The sequence below is a fragment of the Podarcis gaigeae genome (genome assembly GCF_964106915.1).
Source record: "Podarcis gaigeae genome assembly, chromosome: 13".
NCBI lineage: Eukaryota > Metazoa > Chordata > Lepidosauria > Squamata > Lacertidae > Podarcis > Podarcis gaigeae.
Window position 1 is genome coordinate 27964391 of NC_139689.1, and position 14940 is coordinate 27979330.

A 14940-nucleotide genomic window follows, 5' to 3' on the forward strand; every position below is an offset into this window, starting at 1 on the left:
AAATAAGCGTACATTTACATCCGCACCATAGGTTTAAAGCACTCTTATGCCACGGCTTGCCCCCAAAGAATTGCGGGAACTGTAGTTTTGCAATGGTGCAAAACTGTAGCTCTGTATGGGGTCTCCTAACATCTCTCAGCACTCTTCACTTCAGTATTTTGGTTTCTCACTTCAGTGTGTGTGTGTGTGTTTGGGTCCAGCATCACATACAAGCACTAATTTTACATTTGAATTGCCCAGTCCACAAAACTCTTAGGCGCATTACGGGAATATTTTTTTTTTAAGATTGTCTATAGAATTTCTGGAATGTCTTTTTCCCACTCAAGGTGAATTACAATTGATTAAATATAAAATACGTGGGGCTACCTTTGTAAGTGATCCGGAAACTACAATTAATCCAGAATGAAGCAGGTAGACTGGGGACTGGGAGTGGCTGCTGAGGCCATATAACACCGGTCCTGAAAGGCCTACATTGGCTCCCAGTACATTTCTGAACACAGTTCAAAGTGTTGGTGCTGACCTTTAATGCCCTAAACGGCTTCAGCCCAGTATACCTGAAGGAGTGTCTCCACCCTTAGCGCTCAGCCTGGACACTGAGGTCCTTCTTCAAGGGTCTTCTGGTGGTTCCCTCGCTGCAAGAAGTAAGGTTACAGGGAACCAGGCAGAGAGCCTTCTTGGTAGTGGCACCTGCCTTGTGGAATGCCCTCTCATCACATGTCAAGGAAATAAACAACTATCTGACTTTTAGAAGAAATCTGAAAGAACATTCAAAATGCATTCTTTCCCTAAAAGAACTCTGGGTATTGTAGTTACCGTATTTTTCGCTCTATAACACGCTCCAGACCACAACACGCACGTAGTTTTTAGAGGAGGAAAACAAGAAAAAAAATATTCTAAACGAAATATTGGATATATGATTTTTGTGGTTCATGCTGTGGCCACAGACATGTGATCTGACAGTGAGTTTGGAGTAGCCCAATGCAAAAATCCTGAGGATCCATGTGGATCCATGCTTTGTAACCACGGAGGAGGGAAGGAAGGTGAACCATGGATCCTCTGCTCACAACTGCAGCAGATCCCCCCCGCCACCCGCAGGCATTCGCTCCATAACACGCACAGACATTTCCCCTTACTTTCTAGGAGGAAAAAAGTGAGTGTTATGGTGCAAAAAATACGGTAATTGGGGGATGCTGGGAATGGTAGCTCTGTGAGGGGTAAACTTCAAGGGGAAGGCATGCAAAGCTACCTTTTCCATTCAGCTCCTGTACTCTAAAAACATTGTCCTTTATGAGTGAAATTGTTTAGAGTAGTCTGGTACAGTCAATTTCACCACTGTGTTGATTTGTTATGAGGCATGGGGAAATAGAACAGAATTACCAAGGTTCTCCTTCCTTCCCTTCCAAGGCGAGACAGGATTACTGGTGGCCAAGATCACTAGCCATACCCCGTTCTCTGGCTACGCAGGAGACCGACAGAAGTCGGAGAAGAAGATTCTCCGGGATGTTTTTACCAAAGGAGACTGCTACTTCAACAGTGGTGACCTCCTGATGCAAAACCATGATGGCTTTCTATATTTTCAGGACCGGGTAGGAGACACGTCCCACCTCTCCAGGTGGGGTGGGATCTGCTGCACTTGGTATGCCGAGGTTGCAGTTTCAGATGATATACACCGTATTTTTCCGTGTATAAGACACCCCCATGTATAAGATGCTCCCTTTTTGGGGGGAGACTCCAAATTAAGAAAACACCCCTCAGCACTACCCGTGTATGAGACGATCCCCAATTTTAAACCCAATTTTTTGGTTAAAAACCCCTAGTCTTATACACGGAAAAATATGGTATATCTGTTGTTGGCATTATGCAAATTTATGCAAGGTATATTAGTGCAAATTTATGCAAGGTATATTTAGAAGCAGGGGTAGTAAAATGTCTCGGGGACAGACCCCTGACACAAGCCTGCATGAAATTTGCATTTGCTCATTTATATTCATAGATGGAAATTTCTGCATGGCTGCGGTCTCACTGCCCCTTTGCTTTGCAATATACCCGGCAGCCCTCAAAGCAAATGGTTGAGGGGAAAACAACAGGAGATCTGGCTGTCGGTGCAACAAGACCCACAATTAGATTTTCAGGGTTTGTCCTTGCCTCTGTTTGCCCCGCTTCTGCCTGCTTCTACCCCTTGCAGAAACTCGATCTTTAGCACCAAATGCAACTGGATTTTCCATGATTGCTGTTTGTTCCGATTTATCACTAAAGAGTGGGTTTTCCAGGGGGAAATGACATGGCAAAGGCAAAATCACTCCAACCCATACCCAGAAAGCATGGCACAAGTGGAAAACTGCTGAGCCCTGTGCTTTCAAGTGGAAGTGTGGACGAGCCCTTAGCAAACACCTCAGGAAGAAAGATGACAGAAACACATGTACTGTAACTGTCCTTATTCTGTACAGAGATCATTCATACTGTGATGTTGAAAGGAGGCAGGAAAACAAGCAATGTGCCAGGAAGTTTCTGGTTCTGATCTGCAATGAACACTGTCAGATTGTTGCTGAGACCCACACCTCATGTGAAAGCCCCACTGTTGATCCTGGGAGCCTCCTTAGTGGGGTAGGAGAGCTGAAAAGAATGCCAGTATATTTCACATCTGGCAACCAATGAACCCCTTTGGCTTCAGATAGTACATGGGTAGACAAATCTAAAATGCCTGGGACACAAATTTTCACAGCCCTCTAGCAACTATGGTGGCTTGGTTACCAGATGTAATGTATTTAGCATTAGCAAAATACACACCAGGAGATTTAGTTTGGTCGAAATCAAGTATAAACTTCCAGAGTGAACATTAAATACATCAGTTCTGGTAAATGAGCTGCCGCAGCCATGAGAAAGCTGTGGAAATTTGGGTCCTGGATTTTTGCCTCATCTGCCCATGTCGTATCTGAAACCAAAGGGGCACATTGGTTGCTGGATGTGAATTCCCCACCCTCACTCCAGCTCTCCTACCCCACTACCTGGTCCTATTCTTCCTCCTTCTCGCTGTTGCTGCTTGCGCTCTTGCTGACTCTGAGCTAGCAGAAGGTGTAGGAAGAAGCAGGGATGTGTGCCTGCTTTGGTTTATTCCGCTGTTTTATTATGGGGCTTAAATGGACAGACATTGAGGGGCGAGCACACAGGAGTGTGCCAACTCTGCCCCCACCTTCCTGCCACCCTCCATAGATTTAAAGATTATGGCACAATATTGTACACAAAGCAATTTCAACACTCAAGAGCGGGAAAGAAATGCTGTGGTAGTTGCTCTTAACATAATAGGCATGCTCTTCTCCCCAAGTGGTAACTGTTCCCCTCTCTTGGCAGCTGGAAAGGGGAGAATGTGGCCACCACGGAGGTTGAGACGACCTTGGCAACGCTGGAGTCGGTTCAGGAAGCCAGTGTCTATGGAGTGCCGGTGCCAGGTGGGTCCTGAAGTGCCATTCTTAAATGCAACTTTGGGCAGCCAGAGTTAGCATCTGTGGCATCAGGAGATCGGCTGCACAGCAGCAGGCTAAGGGAAGAGGTATTGAGGATAGTCCATTGTACCCGACCATCTTTGGACACTGGCACCATTTCCAGTCATGGTTTGAAGTGCCTGTGAGTACACAAAGTGCCTATTGTACACAAAGCACTTTGAACACTCAAGAGCGGGAAAGAAATGCTGTGGTAGTTGCTCTTAACATAATAGGCATGCTCTTCTCCCCCTCTCTTTTTTTTAATAGATTTTTATTAAGATTTTAAAAGTTACATGAATAAAAAATAACAAAAAACACCCAATTAAACAAAAAAGAAAACAAAACAATACATAAAAACAAGTCACATCAAAGAAAAAAAAACAAAAAAGGATAACAGACAAAAAAGGAAAAAAATGCATACAATAAAAAAAGAACAAATCAAACCTTTACATAACTTTCTTTCTTTAGCTTATTTCCTTGACCTCCTCACACCTCCCCTCTTTGTATTCTAGTTCAGTTAGATATTTCAGCAAATCATCTTTGTTTTTAGCCTAATAATTTATCTTCATATACTGTAATTTTACATTCTCTTCTTTCACCAATTAACCATCCATTTTTACTTTATTTAATCTTATTTCTCCTTAAAACTAATATATTTGAACCTAATCTCTTAAGACATTTCCCCTAGGGTCATAAAAAATTCATTCCACGATTTTTCCATCTCTCATTAATTTTTTTTGAAATCTCCATATATACACTTTAAATTCCCAATTTTCTTCCACCGTCTCTTCTCCCCGGTCTCGGCCGTCAGTTCCATCAACCTCCAACAGTCCATCAACCTGGAGATCTTATATCCGAGGCTCTTAACTCTTCTTCATGTCCCATCTGCCGATCTTCTTGATAATCTTTGGTGCTAAAAAGCAGATCTCGGGGGAGCTCCAACCCAACGATGCTTATATTCCTTCTTAACAGGTCTGCCAGATTTCCATAGTTAAGGCTAGGGCCCATAAAGTATTCCAAATCTTGTTTCACAATTCTTCCAAGTCCAAAGGCCCCCAAAGCTCCAATCTCCTCCTGGCTCAAATTCATATCCCAAAAGTCATTTGATCCCTGCATAAGGGGATCTCTCCACCTTTCCTTTTCCAGATCAGGCCAGGCTCCCATCTTCAAAAACTGGCTTCTCCTAATTACAGTCATATAAGGCCTCAACTTGTAATCCTCCATTTGCCTCTGTAGGGTTAAGGCTCCCCCTTGTATTGCTTTATACTCAGCAACAGCAACTTTCTCCTTCTCTGATTCATCAATTTGTTCAGTTAAGAAAGATTCCTGTGCCGGGTTCTTGTCAACTTCTATGCTGATGCCCACTTTTGTTCCCAAAATATCAATATTAGTAGCCATGACATCTATCTGTTTATGCAGCTTTCCCAACAGATAAATTCTCCTACTCAGTACAGACGCTACTTCTTCCTTAGCCGACATTCTTAAGATGCTCAAGGTCAGAACTGGTTTCTCACAGTCTTTATCTTAAGGCCAATTTCCCAGCTGCACTCTTGTAACAATGTCCCAAAACTCCCTCTAGAGGAAGGCAGTCTCCATTTGTCAATCCTTTCTAGCACAATTCCAGAAGTAAATTAGTAACAGTTTCCAGTTACCTTTTCTTCTTTTTAAGCGCAGAAGCGGACAATGGAAACAATGTCTTTCTTTTAGAGCTAGCTGTCAAATTTGTCCTGTTTACCATCGATGGACTTTTTGCAAACCGTTCCCAGGTTCAGAGACATGATGCTTCGATTTTTAATTTTTCACCTTCTCCTGCAGGTTCACTTGATCTAAACCCCCCCCCCTTCCCCTACTTCCAAGGGGGGTAATAGTTTCAATCAGTGGAGTTTTAATCCTTTGCGTAAGACTTTGCAAGACCTTAGTTAGCAACTACCTTGCTTCAGTCTATTTACAGAAAGGGAAGGTGGACTTCCTGTTTGAACCTTCCCCGTTTGGTGCCAAATTAAATTATTTAAAAGCTCAGTTTCCCATTCTACTCACGGGTTGTTGTTTAAAATCCAGTTGTCCACAGGAAAAAAGTCAGCGCTCTCCGACAGCAGCAATGCGGCTTCGCTCCGTGAAAGAAGCGGTCGATTCAAAGCACCGCGCCTCTCACCCCACGTCGCTCCGGATTCCCGATACCGGGTCTCCCCATGAGTAGGGGGGGCGCAAAATGTGCCAGCCGAATCCCAGGTTCACAGGCTTCTTCCGCCTGTGATTTCTAAGGGTCTCCGCCTTCGCCGTGGTGGTCAGACCCTGTTTTTCACGGAATAAGTTCCTCCCGATCGGACTTCCGGGTTAGCGCCTCTGGCAATGGCGGAGCTCCTCCGATCGGGAGGAACCGGCTCCGTGAAAAACTGTTCCCCTCTCTCTGCAGCTGGAAAGGGGGGAATGTGGCCACCATGGAGGTTGAGACGACCTTGGCAACGCTGGAGTCGGTTCAGGAAGCCAGTGTCTATGGAGTGCCGGTGCCAGGTGGGTCCTGAAGTGTCATTCTTAAATGCAACTTTGGGCAGCCAGAGTTAGCATCTGTGGCATCAGGAGATCGGCTCCACAGCAACAGGCTAAGGGAAGAGGTATTGAGGATAGTCCATTGTATCCACCATCTTTGGACACTGGCACCATTTCCAGTCACGGTTTGAAGTGCCTCTGAGTCCCACGGTCTATAGAACACAAGGTGTCTAAACCAGAGGTGGGGAATCTGTGCCACTCCAAATGTCACTGGACTCCAGCTCCCATCTGCCCTGGAAGGTATGGCCGGCAGCTCGCCTCTGCTCCCCCTCCACTGAAAAAATGTCCTTCACCCACAGTGCTTCCACATTGGGCATTCATTGTGGAATAGCCGCACTTCATTCTCTCTCCTTATGGTGGATCTGCAGAACGTGCTGAACAGAGATTTAGAATCACAGAGTTGGAAAGGACCCCAGCGGTCATCTAGTCCAAACCTCTGCAATGCAGGAATCACAGTTAGATCCATTAGGTCAACAGTGTTTATTTTGAAATGCTGCTTTACTTTTATATGCTGCTTCTCCACTGAAGAGATACAAGACAGTGAATGTAAGAGAAGCTGGAAGGCATGTCTCTGGTGACATGTGTGAAATGTGTTTTGCTAGGTACAGTGGGAAGGAAAGCTGGAAAAAACACACAACTGGCAACCAATGGGCCCCTTGGGTTTCAGATAGCACATGGGTAGAGAAATCTACAAAGCCCACGACACAAATTTTCACGGCCCTCTAGCGGCTATGGTGGCTCATTTGCCAGAAGTAGTGTATTTTGCGTTAACTCTGGAAGCGTAGACTCGATTCTGACCAAACTAAGCCTCCTAGAGCAAAATATAGATCAGAAGGCTCAGTCTGGTCAGAATTGAGTTTACTCTTCCAGAGTTAACACGAAATACCTCACTTCTGGTAACTGAGCCACCATAGCCACTAGAGGGCTGTGAAAATTTGTGTCCTGGGCTTTTTAGATTCATCTACCCCTGTAATATCTGAAACCAAAGGGGCACATTGGTTGCCAGATATGAAATACGTTGGCACTATTTCCAGCTTTCCTACTCCACTACTAAGAAGAGCTCCCACAACGATCAGAGCAAAGTCACAAACCATGACATTGCACCACTGGCAGATATGCTAGCACAAATATTTGAGATCAAGATGCCAGTTAGGTTAATATTTCTCTCTAGTCCACATACTGCCTTGTGCTACAGGCAGACATATTCAGATGTAACCCTTTTATCTATTCTGAGTTGTACTGTGGACAATGAAAATGTTTGTGGGAGCAAAAATCCATTCACTTCCCAGGGTGCAAGATGGACTGATCATTTCCCCTCTAATGTGAAGAATGTGGTTATTTGTGACATAGCTAAAAGCCAGAAAGACCAAAACCAACTTCTTTGCTATTTACAACATGATCTCTACTTGGTTGCCAACAAGCAATTTTTACCATCCCACCGGCAAGCCCAGGCCAGTGGCTATTTAGAAGCCTATTTAATTAATTATTTCATGGCATGTATATTGTGATTTTAAAACATAATCATTTCTAAGTGGTGTATGTAAAGATCAGCCACATAAAGTACAATGAAAAATTCATCATAAAACTGAACATGAATCCCAAGCATATGTAAAACTATAAATTCCAGCCTCCCTATAAATGCAATAAAAGAAAAGCAGCCCGGAAAGCAGGTGTCTAAGCTAGCTTCTGAAATAGCAGAAGGAGATTATAGTAATTTCACAACTACAAAATCTATATGCCTAAGGCAGGGTGGAAACATATGAAGAAGGAGAAAAGCAATCTGAAAGAGAAAATTCACTTAGCAAGAAAAAGAATGAGCCATACTGGGTTTTCCGTATAGTCTAGGAGTAGGTAAAGGAACAATGTTCACAGAATACAATTTCCCCAAAGCGACATTAACATGTTTTATTATTTACTGCTGAAGGAGGGTCCATTTGCACATCAGGGTGCAGGACAAATGTCTGCAACTGTTGCACGTCTACAGCAGTTAGTTGTGACAAGTGAAGCACCAGGACACAAGCACTTTTTTTTAATGTGATAAGTTTTATATTGCAGCTTCCTGCAACAACATCCTCTTGTTTGTTGCCTGTCCAGCTTCCATTTTTCTTTCAAATCTAAGAAAATCTGACTTAAAAACAAATAAGAAAATTCCATAGAATAGCTGTGCAATTTTCCCCAGGTGTAGATGGCCTGTAATGCTGCTGTTCTAGCGGGTTCTGGCTTGTATAGATGGTTGTAGCCATTTCCAGGCTTATGCCACTCTCCAGTGGGTGCCCAGTCCTAGAGGATATCAAATAGCAAAGCACTCCCCAGCAGGGACAGGGTTGCAGATGGAGCACAGTGCAAACAAACCAAGGTCAAGCATAGAGAGTCAGCCAAGGTCCAAGGCAACAACCAGAAGCAACATCAGGCAACAATCCAAGGCTAATAGCGCAGGGAGTTCAGGCAAGCTGCAGGAACTAGAATCAGGAGCCAGAGACCTGTGCTGTTGCGTGGCGTGGCGAATTCCCATCCCCCCCAAGTGGAAATAATGACACAATTATTAAGGTTAATGGGCTAAAAAAGGCCACAACTTTATTGGTTAAGGGTGATGAGTGGTATTGGCTTAGGCATTCGTCCTAACCGCCTATATCTGACTTCAGCCCGTCCGCTTGAAGTCCGGAAAGGGTTAACCAACAGTAGAGGGAGTCCTGCTGAGGCACATCAACTAGGAACTCCTCCAGGGTCACCGATAGGGGGCGTGCCTTAGGCCCTCACCTCCCCAGGCTTCGGACAGGGCCACGCCCCTCGGAATCCTTTATCGGACTACCCTTCAATATACGGGGCAGAAATATACCAATGCCTAACCGCCAATACCTGGAAAGTTATGACAATTGTTACGAGGTAGGCGAAAACCAAGTGGCTGGTGCCACTTTGCCAAGTGGAAAAATTCCTACCAGGCTCCTCAATGGCAACCAACCAAGGTCCATAGCAAGGTCAAAGAACAAAACCTTATAGGGCGGGAGGGTGGGAAAACCAAACAGCGGATGAGCGTCAAAGAGGGAGATCCCCGGCCGCGTCCTGCCTTTATAGTGCAGGCCACGTCCCCTGAACCAGCCGATTGGCCGGCCAGGGGGTGACACATCCAGGAATCCCCCCCATCGTGTGGGGTCTGGCCTCCACCCACCGCGCGTGTGGTGGGGCCGTGAAGCCCGCAGCCCCACCTCCTCCGACGGGCGGAAGTAGCTTTTCCAGCTACTGAAAGGCTCGGGAGACTCTTTACTCATGAGCTGTGGTTGACTCTGAGTCTGTAGCAGAGGTGCATTTAGGGGAGCGAGACTGGTCCGCCCGCACTGGGCACTGAATCAAGAGGGTGCCTGTAGCGGCACCACAACAACGACAAACAACAGAAGCGGAGAGGTGAAGAGGTGCCGAATTTTTATGTCACACACATACTACGTCATTGCTCTTCAGCCACAGACCTGGATCTTACACACACACACACACACACACACACACACACACACACAAATTTTCTGTTTTACGATTTAAAATACTCATGTATACATCCTTGACATACCAATGACTTCCCTTCCTCTCTTTCCATGGTTCATTTTACATATCATAAATTCCTGCATATTTTACAGAAACTATACCATTCAGTATTCCATTATTACATGCATCATAACTTATTTACACTGTTGAATCTTACACACACACACAAATTTTCTGTTTTACGATTTAAAATACTCATGTATACATCCTTGACATACCAATGACTTCCCTTCCTCTCTTTCCATGACATATCATAAATTCCTGCATATTTTACAGAAACTATACCATTCAGTATTCCATTATTACATGCATCATAACTTATTTACACTGTTGAATTTATCTTAATGCTGCCAGTGTTTTCAGCTTTACGCAGTTATTTCCCATATATTCAGTAAAAGTTTTCCAGTCTTCTCTAATTGTATGTTCTTCTTGTTCTCTTCTGTATGTCTGCAAGCTGCACATATTCTGTCAACTTAAGTTGCCACTCTTCTTTAGTTGGGACTTTGCTCGTTTTCCATTTTGGGGCTAACAAAACACAGGCCGCAGTAGTGGCCTACATAAATAACCTTTTTTGACACCTGGGAATTTCAGTCTGAATTATCCCCAACAGAAAGGACTCTGGAGTTGTTGTGTTTTTTGGGGGGGAGTACTTTTAAACATATTTTTTCAGTTTGTTATGGATCATTTCCCAATACACTTTTACTCTTTTACAAGTCCACCAAAAATGGTCCCTCAGACCCAGATCTTTCAATGCTGGTGTTCTTGAGGACTGGGGGGGTGGTGGCTCCCACTCTTCCTTTGATACCACCAAGGGTTTTTCAGCAGGCCTTCCCTGAGAAGACACCTCAAGGGGATCCTCAATGCTAGTTCTAAGAGACCCTGTGTGCTCCTCAAAGTCCTTGGAGTTCACCCTCTGAGGACTCTACATTTACCAGGTCAGGGCTAGGCATGGCAGTAGAACCATTTCCTTCTCTATTGTCTATTTCCTCTATAGGAATTATTTCTACTGCTTTAATCCTGAGATGGTGAACCTGCAGCCCTCCAGATTCTATTAGACTCCAACCCATCAGCCCCAGTCAGCATAGCCAGTGATCAGGGATGACAGGAGCAGCAGCCCAACAACATATGGAGATCCACAGGACCCCCTGCCCCTACTTTAGCCCTCTTTTTTAACACTGCCTGTGGATCCTTTCTTTTTCTCCCTCCGCACACAAAAATAATTGTATGTGTGTGTGAAGGTGTGTGAAGTGCAGTGGGGGCAGGGAAAAGTAGTATTTCACCCTTTCTCACACAAAGAATGGTCCCAGTGAAAACTGTCCCCCTCCAACAGGAAATGAAGGCTGCACACTTGGACACAGAGTGTTAGTTTTCTGGAAGCAGAGCTCTGCTTGCGCTTCTAATTTAAGACAGAACAGCTGTGATGTGGATGCTGTCACATCTGGAAGCCCCCCCTAGAAGAAGCCCCCATTGGGGTTTTCTTTTATCCCCGTTTGTGTGCAACGTGTGGCTCCACCCTTAAAACAGTCCTCTTTTTGGTTTGTTCCAGGACACGAAGGAAAGATTGGGATGGCATCCATATGCCTGAAGGATGGGCTGCCCTTTGATGGGAAGGAGGTGTATGCCCATGCTAAGGACTGCTTGCCAAACTATGCTATACCTCGCTTCATTCGCATCCGGGTAAGGTGCTGCTCTGTTGCATCACTCTTTAGTCTGTATTATTAATGTTGTTAGCTGTCAGGAGTGAGCCTTCAGTAAATCACATGGAGTATGTGAAGTTAACTCTTTGGTACAAAAAACAGGATCTGTGCAGGAGTGCCAGGCCTAATAAGCACACCAACTCTTCTTCAGTAGGTCTTGCCTCCATGAGGCAGTGGCGGAGAATGAAGGTCCCTGCCTTCCCACAGTTGTCTATGTCACCTCCTCTTCCAGCAAGCAAAATGAGACTGCGCCTGCATGCCTGTCTCTGCTCCTCCCACTTCATGCCTCTCCTGGTTCTGAGATACTAGTGAGGAAAGGAACGGGTCGCAGCAGGAGGGGGAGACACCTGTGCTTCTTCACTAGTCTGTCCCATCTCTGCTTCTTGGTCTCCCTCCTCTCCTGCTTCTGCTTCTGCTTCTGCCTCTGATTCCGGACTTCTCTCTACCACCGCCTCTTCCTGCTCACTAAACCCTGTTACCTGTTAGCTCTCAAGAAGCGGGAGAGTTAGGAGGCAGCCAGAGTGTTGCTAGGCAATCAGCAGATAAGCAGAGGACTGAGAGTGTGTCAAGTGGAAGGGGGAAGGCTAGCCTCTCAGTCCCCATTCTGGGAGAATGGATAAGGTCAGAGGACAACGGATGGGCAAGAGGGGAAGGGCTGGAATTTAACGTCCTTCCTGCTGTGAAAGGGGCGGAGATTCAGACTGACCAACTATCGTCAATGCGAGCAGGCGAGAAGCCATGCTCTGGATGTGTTTTTTTATAAATAAACGTAACATAAAACTGTCAGAGAGTCATTACTTCTTATCAGGGCTTGCTTGCCTGCCCATGATTATTACAGGTGGGGCATCATTCATGCTTCTGTACTTACCCCAGTGCCCTTTTTCACACAGGACATGCTGGAGACCACAGGCACCTTTAAGCAGCTCAAAAGTCAACTGGTGAAGGAAGGATTTGACCCTGTCACCATCAGGGACCCTCTCTTCTTCCTAGATGACTTGGAAAAAAGTTACGTGCCAATGACTCAGCAGATCTTCAGTGCCATTGCAGAGAAGAAACTGAAGCTGTGAACACCTCTTTAGCTATCCTTAGTAGCACAGGAAACCCAAGAGCAACTAGAGCACTGAACACTTTGGCTTTTGTCTGGGAAGGGCATGCATGCATCTCCATGAATTCTTGAGAATCCTGCACAAGTTAGTTTGGAGGACCTTTAAAAAACACACTTGCTCTGCAATGTATATATTGCAAACTACATACATGAGGCTGTCACCGGGGTCCTCTGCTCCCTACCCACTGGAATGTTTTTTGCGTGTTATCACACATTTGCATGTAGCTGTGCACACATGGACAAATGTGGTCCAGGGATTAATGTTAACCTGTGCAGGAAGCAATCTTCGCCAGTTGCCACTTTTGTGTTTGTTGCAGGGAGATATCTGTGTGTCATTTGCAGAGATCTTCCAGGCAATATGTTTGTGGAGCATTCATCCCACCCTATTCGTTTTTGCAAAGTTTGTGCAGACATTGCATCAAACAATTGCTATTCTGCAGTTTCCAGTGCATTTCCCTGTCACTTCCCTTACCAAAAGTTCGGGATTTGCGTTTGTTTGTTTGTTTGTTTGTTTGTTTGTTTGTTTGTTTGTTTGAAGCACACTTGCTGCACAAGATAATCAAATCTGCTTTAATTGCACAACCTCAATTTGCTGGTATAGGATGGAATGCCACCCACAAAATAGCTGCAGTCTGGAATTGGCCGCAATTGATGGCAACACATTTAAATGCTGCCACTTAAATTCAGGTGAACCAGCCTCAGAAAGCACAGTGTGGTCTTCATGCTTCTAGGATGGAACCTCATGAGCCCCTCACATGGTGGAAACATCACGTTGTCTTCTCATTAGTTTGTGTTCTCCTTTTGTATTTTTATGTTGTGAACCACCTTGTGAACTTCGAATGGATTTAATAAATAATATTAATGATACGACCAGATCATTGCGCATCTGGAACAACAAAAGAACTAGGATCGGTGCTTCATTTCAGTCGGGTTCCAGACATGGCATGGTCTTGGAATGTGGTCCAAAAGTGATGGTTTTCCAGAGATGCTGGAAAAGGCCACTGTCATCTCAGAGCATTCTTCTTAGTCAGTGCACAGAGGATTTCAGCCACAGCCAGTCATCGGTAGATAGAGCAAGATATATATAGGATGGGTGTAAAAACGTAGGCTGGAGGGCTTTAGGAAGATAGGGCAGGGGGATGAAGGAATATACTGAAAGGGGGACTGGATGGTTTTTTCCTGGGGGTGTACATATGACAGGAGCTATAGCTGGAGCTGCTGCACTGAGCTGGAGCTTGCAAGGAGCAGATCAGAAGCTGCTTTATACCAAATCAGACAACTGGTCCATCTAGCTCACTATTGCCTACCATACACTGACTGCAGGAGCTGTCCAGGGTTTCGGGCAGGTGTCTCTCACAGCCAAATCTGGAGATTCTGGGGATTAAACCTGAGGCCTTCTGTATGTAAGGCTCTGCCACTGCACTACAGCCCTTGACCTAGCCATAACCAGATGTACATATATGCAATGTTCACAGCGGGCAGCATTTGGCCTGCACATATGTCAGGATGCTGTCAGCAGCTCCTGGCTGGTTGCCCAGGAAAGTAAAAAGACAAGGGAAAGTTTCTTACCGTTCTTTTTTTATTTCAATCTTTACAGCAGAGAGAGGCTATAGAGCCCAGCCTCCTGGATAATGGCATTGTCCTGAGTGAATCTCTGCCCCCCCCCCATCTCTCCCACTTCCTCATTCGTCATTCTCATTGTCTTCTCTATGGGTGCTGCTACGTGCCCTCTGTCTTTGTTTTTTTTTAAATTAGATTTTTTTACAAATTTCTCTTTTACAAATTCAAACATTACCATATTTGCCAAATTACAAGTTTTTGACTTCCACCAGCTCCTTCCACAATCCTCATATTTTATATTTATTACGCATTTATAATATATTGCCAGTTGATAATATCCTTTCATCTCGTTTTCTTTTACAATACCCTTTCTCATCACAAAGCCTCTTTAAAACCGACTAGCGTTGTCTGTTCATCACAGATATTTTCCAGATAAATGTGATCTTTCTGGTATCTAATTTTCCCAGTCATTTTACCTAGTTCTGCAAAGTCCATAAGTTTCATTCTCCACTCTTCCACTGTCGGTAATTCCTCTTGTTTCCATTTTTGGGCCATTAAAATTCTTGCCGCAGTCACTGCATATTGAAAAAGTTTGTAGTCACTTCTATTAATTTCTCTTCCTGTAATTCCTAACAAAAAAGCTTCTGGTTTCTTTACAAATGTATATTTAAACATATTTTTCAACTCGTTATATATCATTTCCCAGAAGCCCTTCACCTTCTTACACTCCCACCACATATGGAAAAAAGACCCTTCCTTTTCTTTACATTTCCAACACTTATTACATGTTTTGAACATTTTTGCAAGCTTAACCGGGGTGATATACCATCTATATACCATTTTCATAATGTTTTCCTTTATCGTCATACATGCAGTGAATTTCATATTTTCATTCCAAACTTTTTCCCAGTCTGCTAATTGTATATTATAACCAAAATCCCTGGCCCAATGTACCATAACCGATTTGATCTCTTCGTCCTTTGTTTGCCATTCCAATAACATTTTATACATTTTTGAC

The 14940-nt window shown here is 44.5% G+C and overlaps 1 protein-coding gene and 1 long non-coding RNA gene across 2 annotated transcripts; both read left to right on the forward strand.

Moving 5' to 3' along the window:
• Positions 1 to 5878: 5878 nt before the first annotated feature.
• LOC310829708 (long-chain fatty acid transport protein 2-like) lies at positions 5879 to 12460 on the forward strand. The gene is made up of 3 exons (XM_083708448.1): positions 5879 to 5990; positions 11107 to 11237; positions 12148 to 12460. Exons 1-3 carry the CDS (start codon positions 5918 to 5920, stop codon positions 12322 to 12324), a joined length of 381 nt encoding a protein of 126 aa, XP_083564574.1. The 5' UTR covers positions 5879 to 5917; the 3' UTR covers positions 12325 to 12460.
• Positions 12461 to 12468: 8 nt separating this feature from the next.
• On the forward strand, positions 12469 to 13265 carry LOC310829718. Its single transcript, XR_014557326.1, has 2 exons — positions 12469 to 12868; positions 12901 to 13265. It is a non-coding gene; the product is annotated as an uncharacterized lncRNA (long non-coding RNA).
• Positions 13266 to 14940: the final 1675 nt, after the last annotated feature.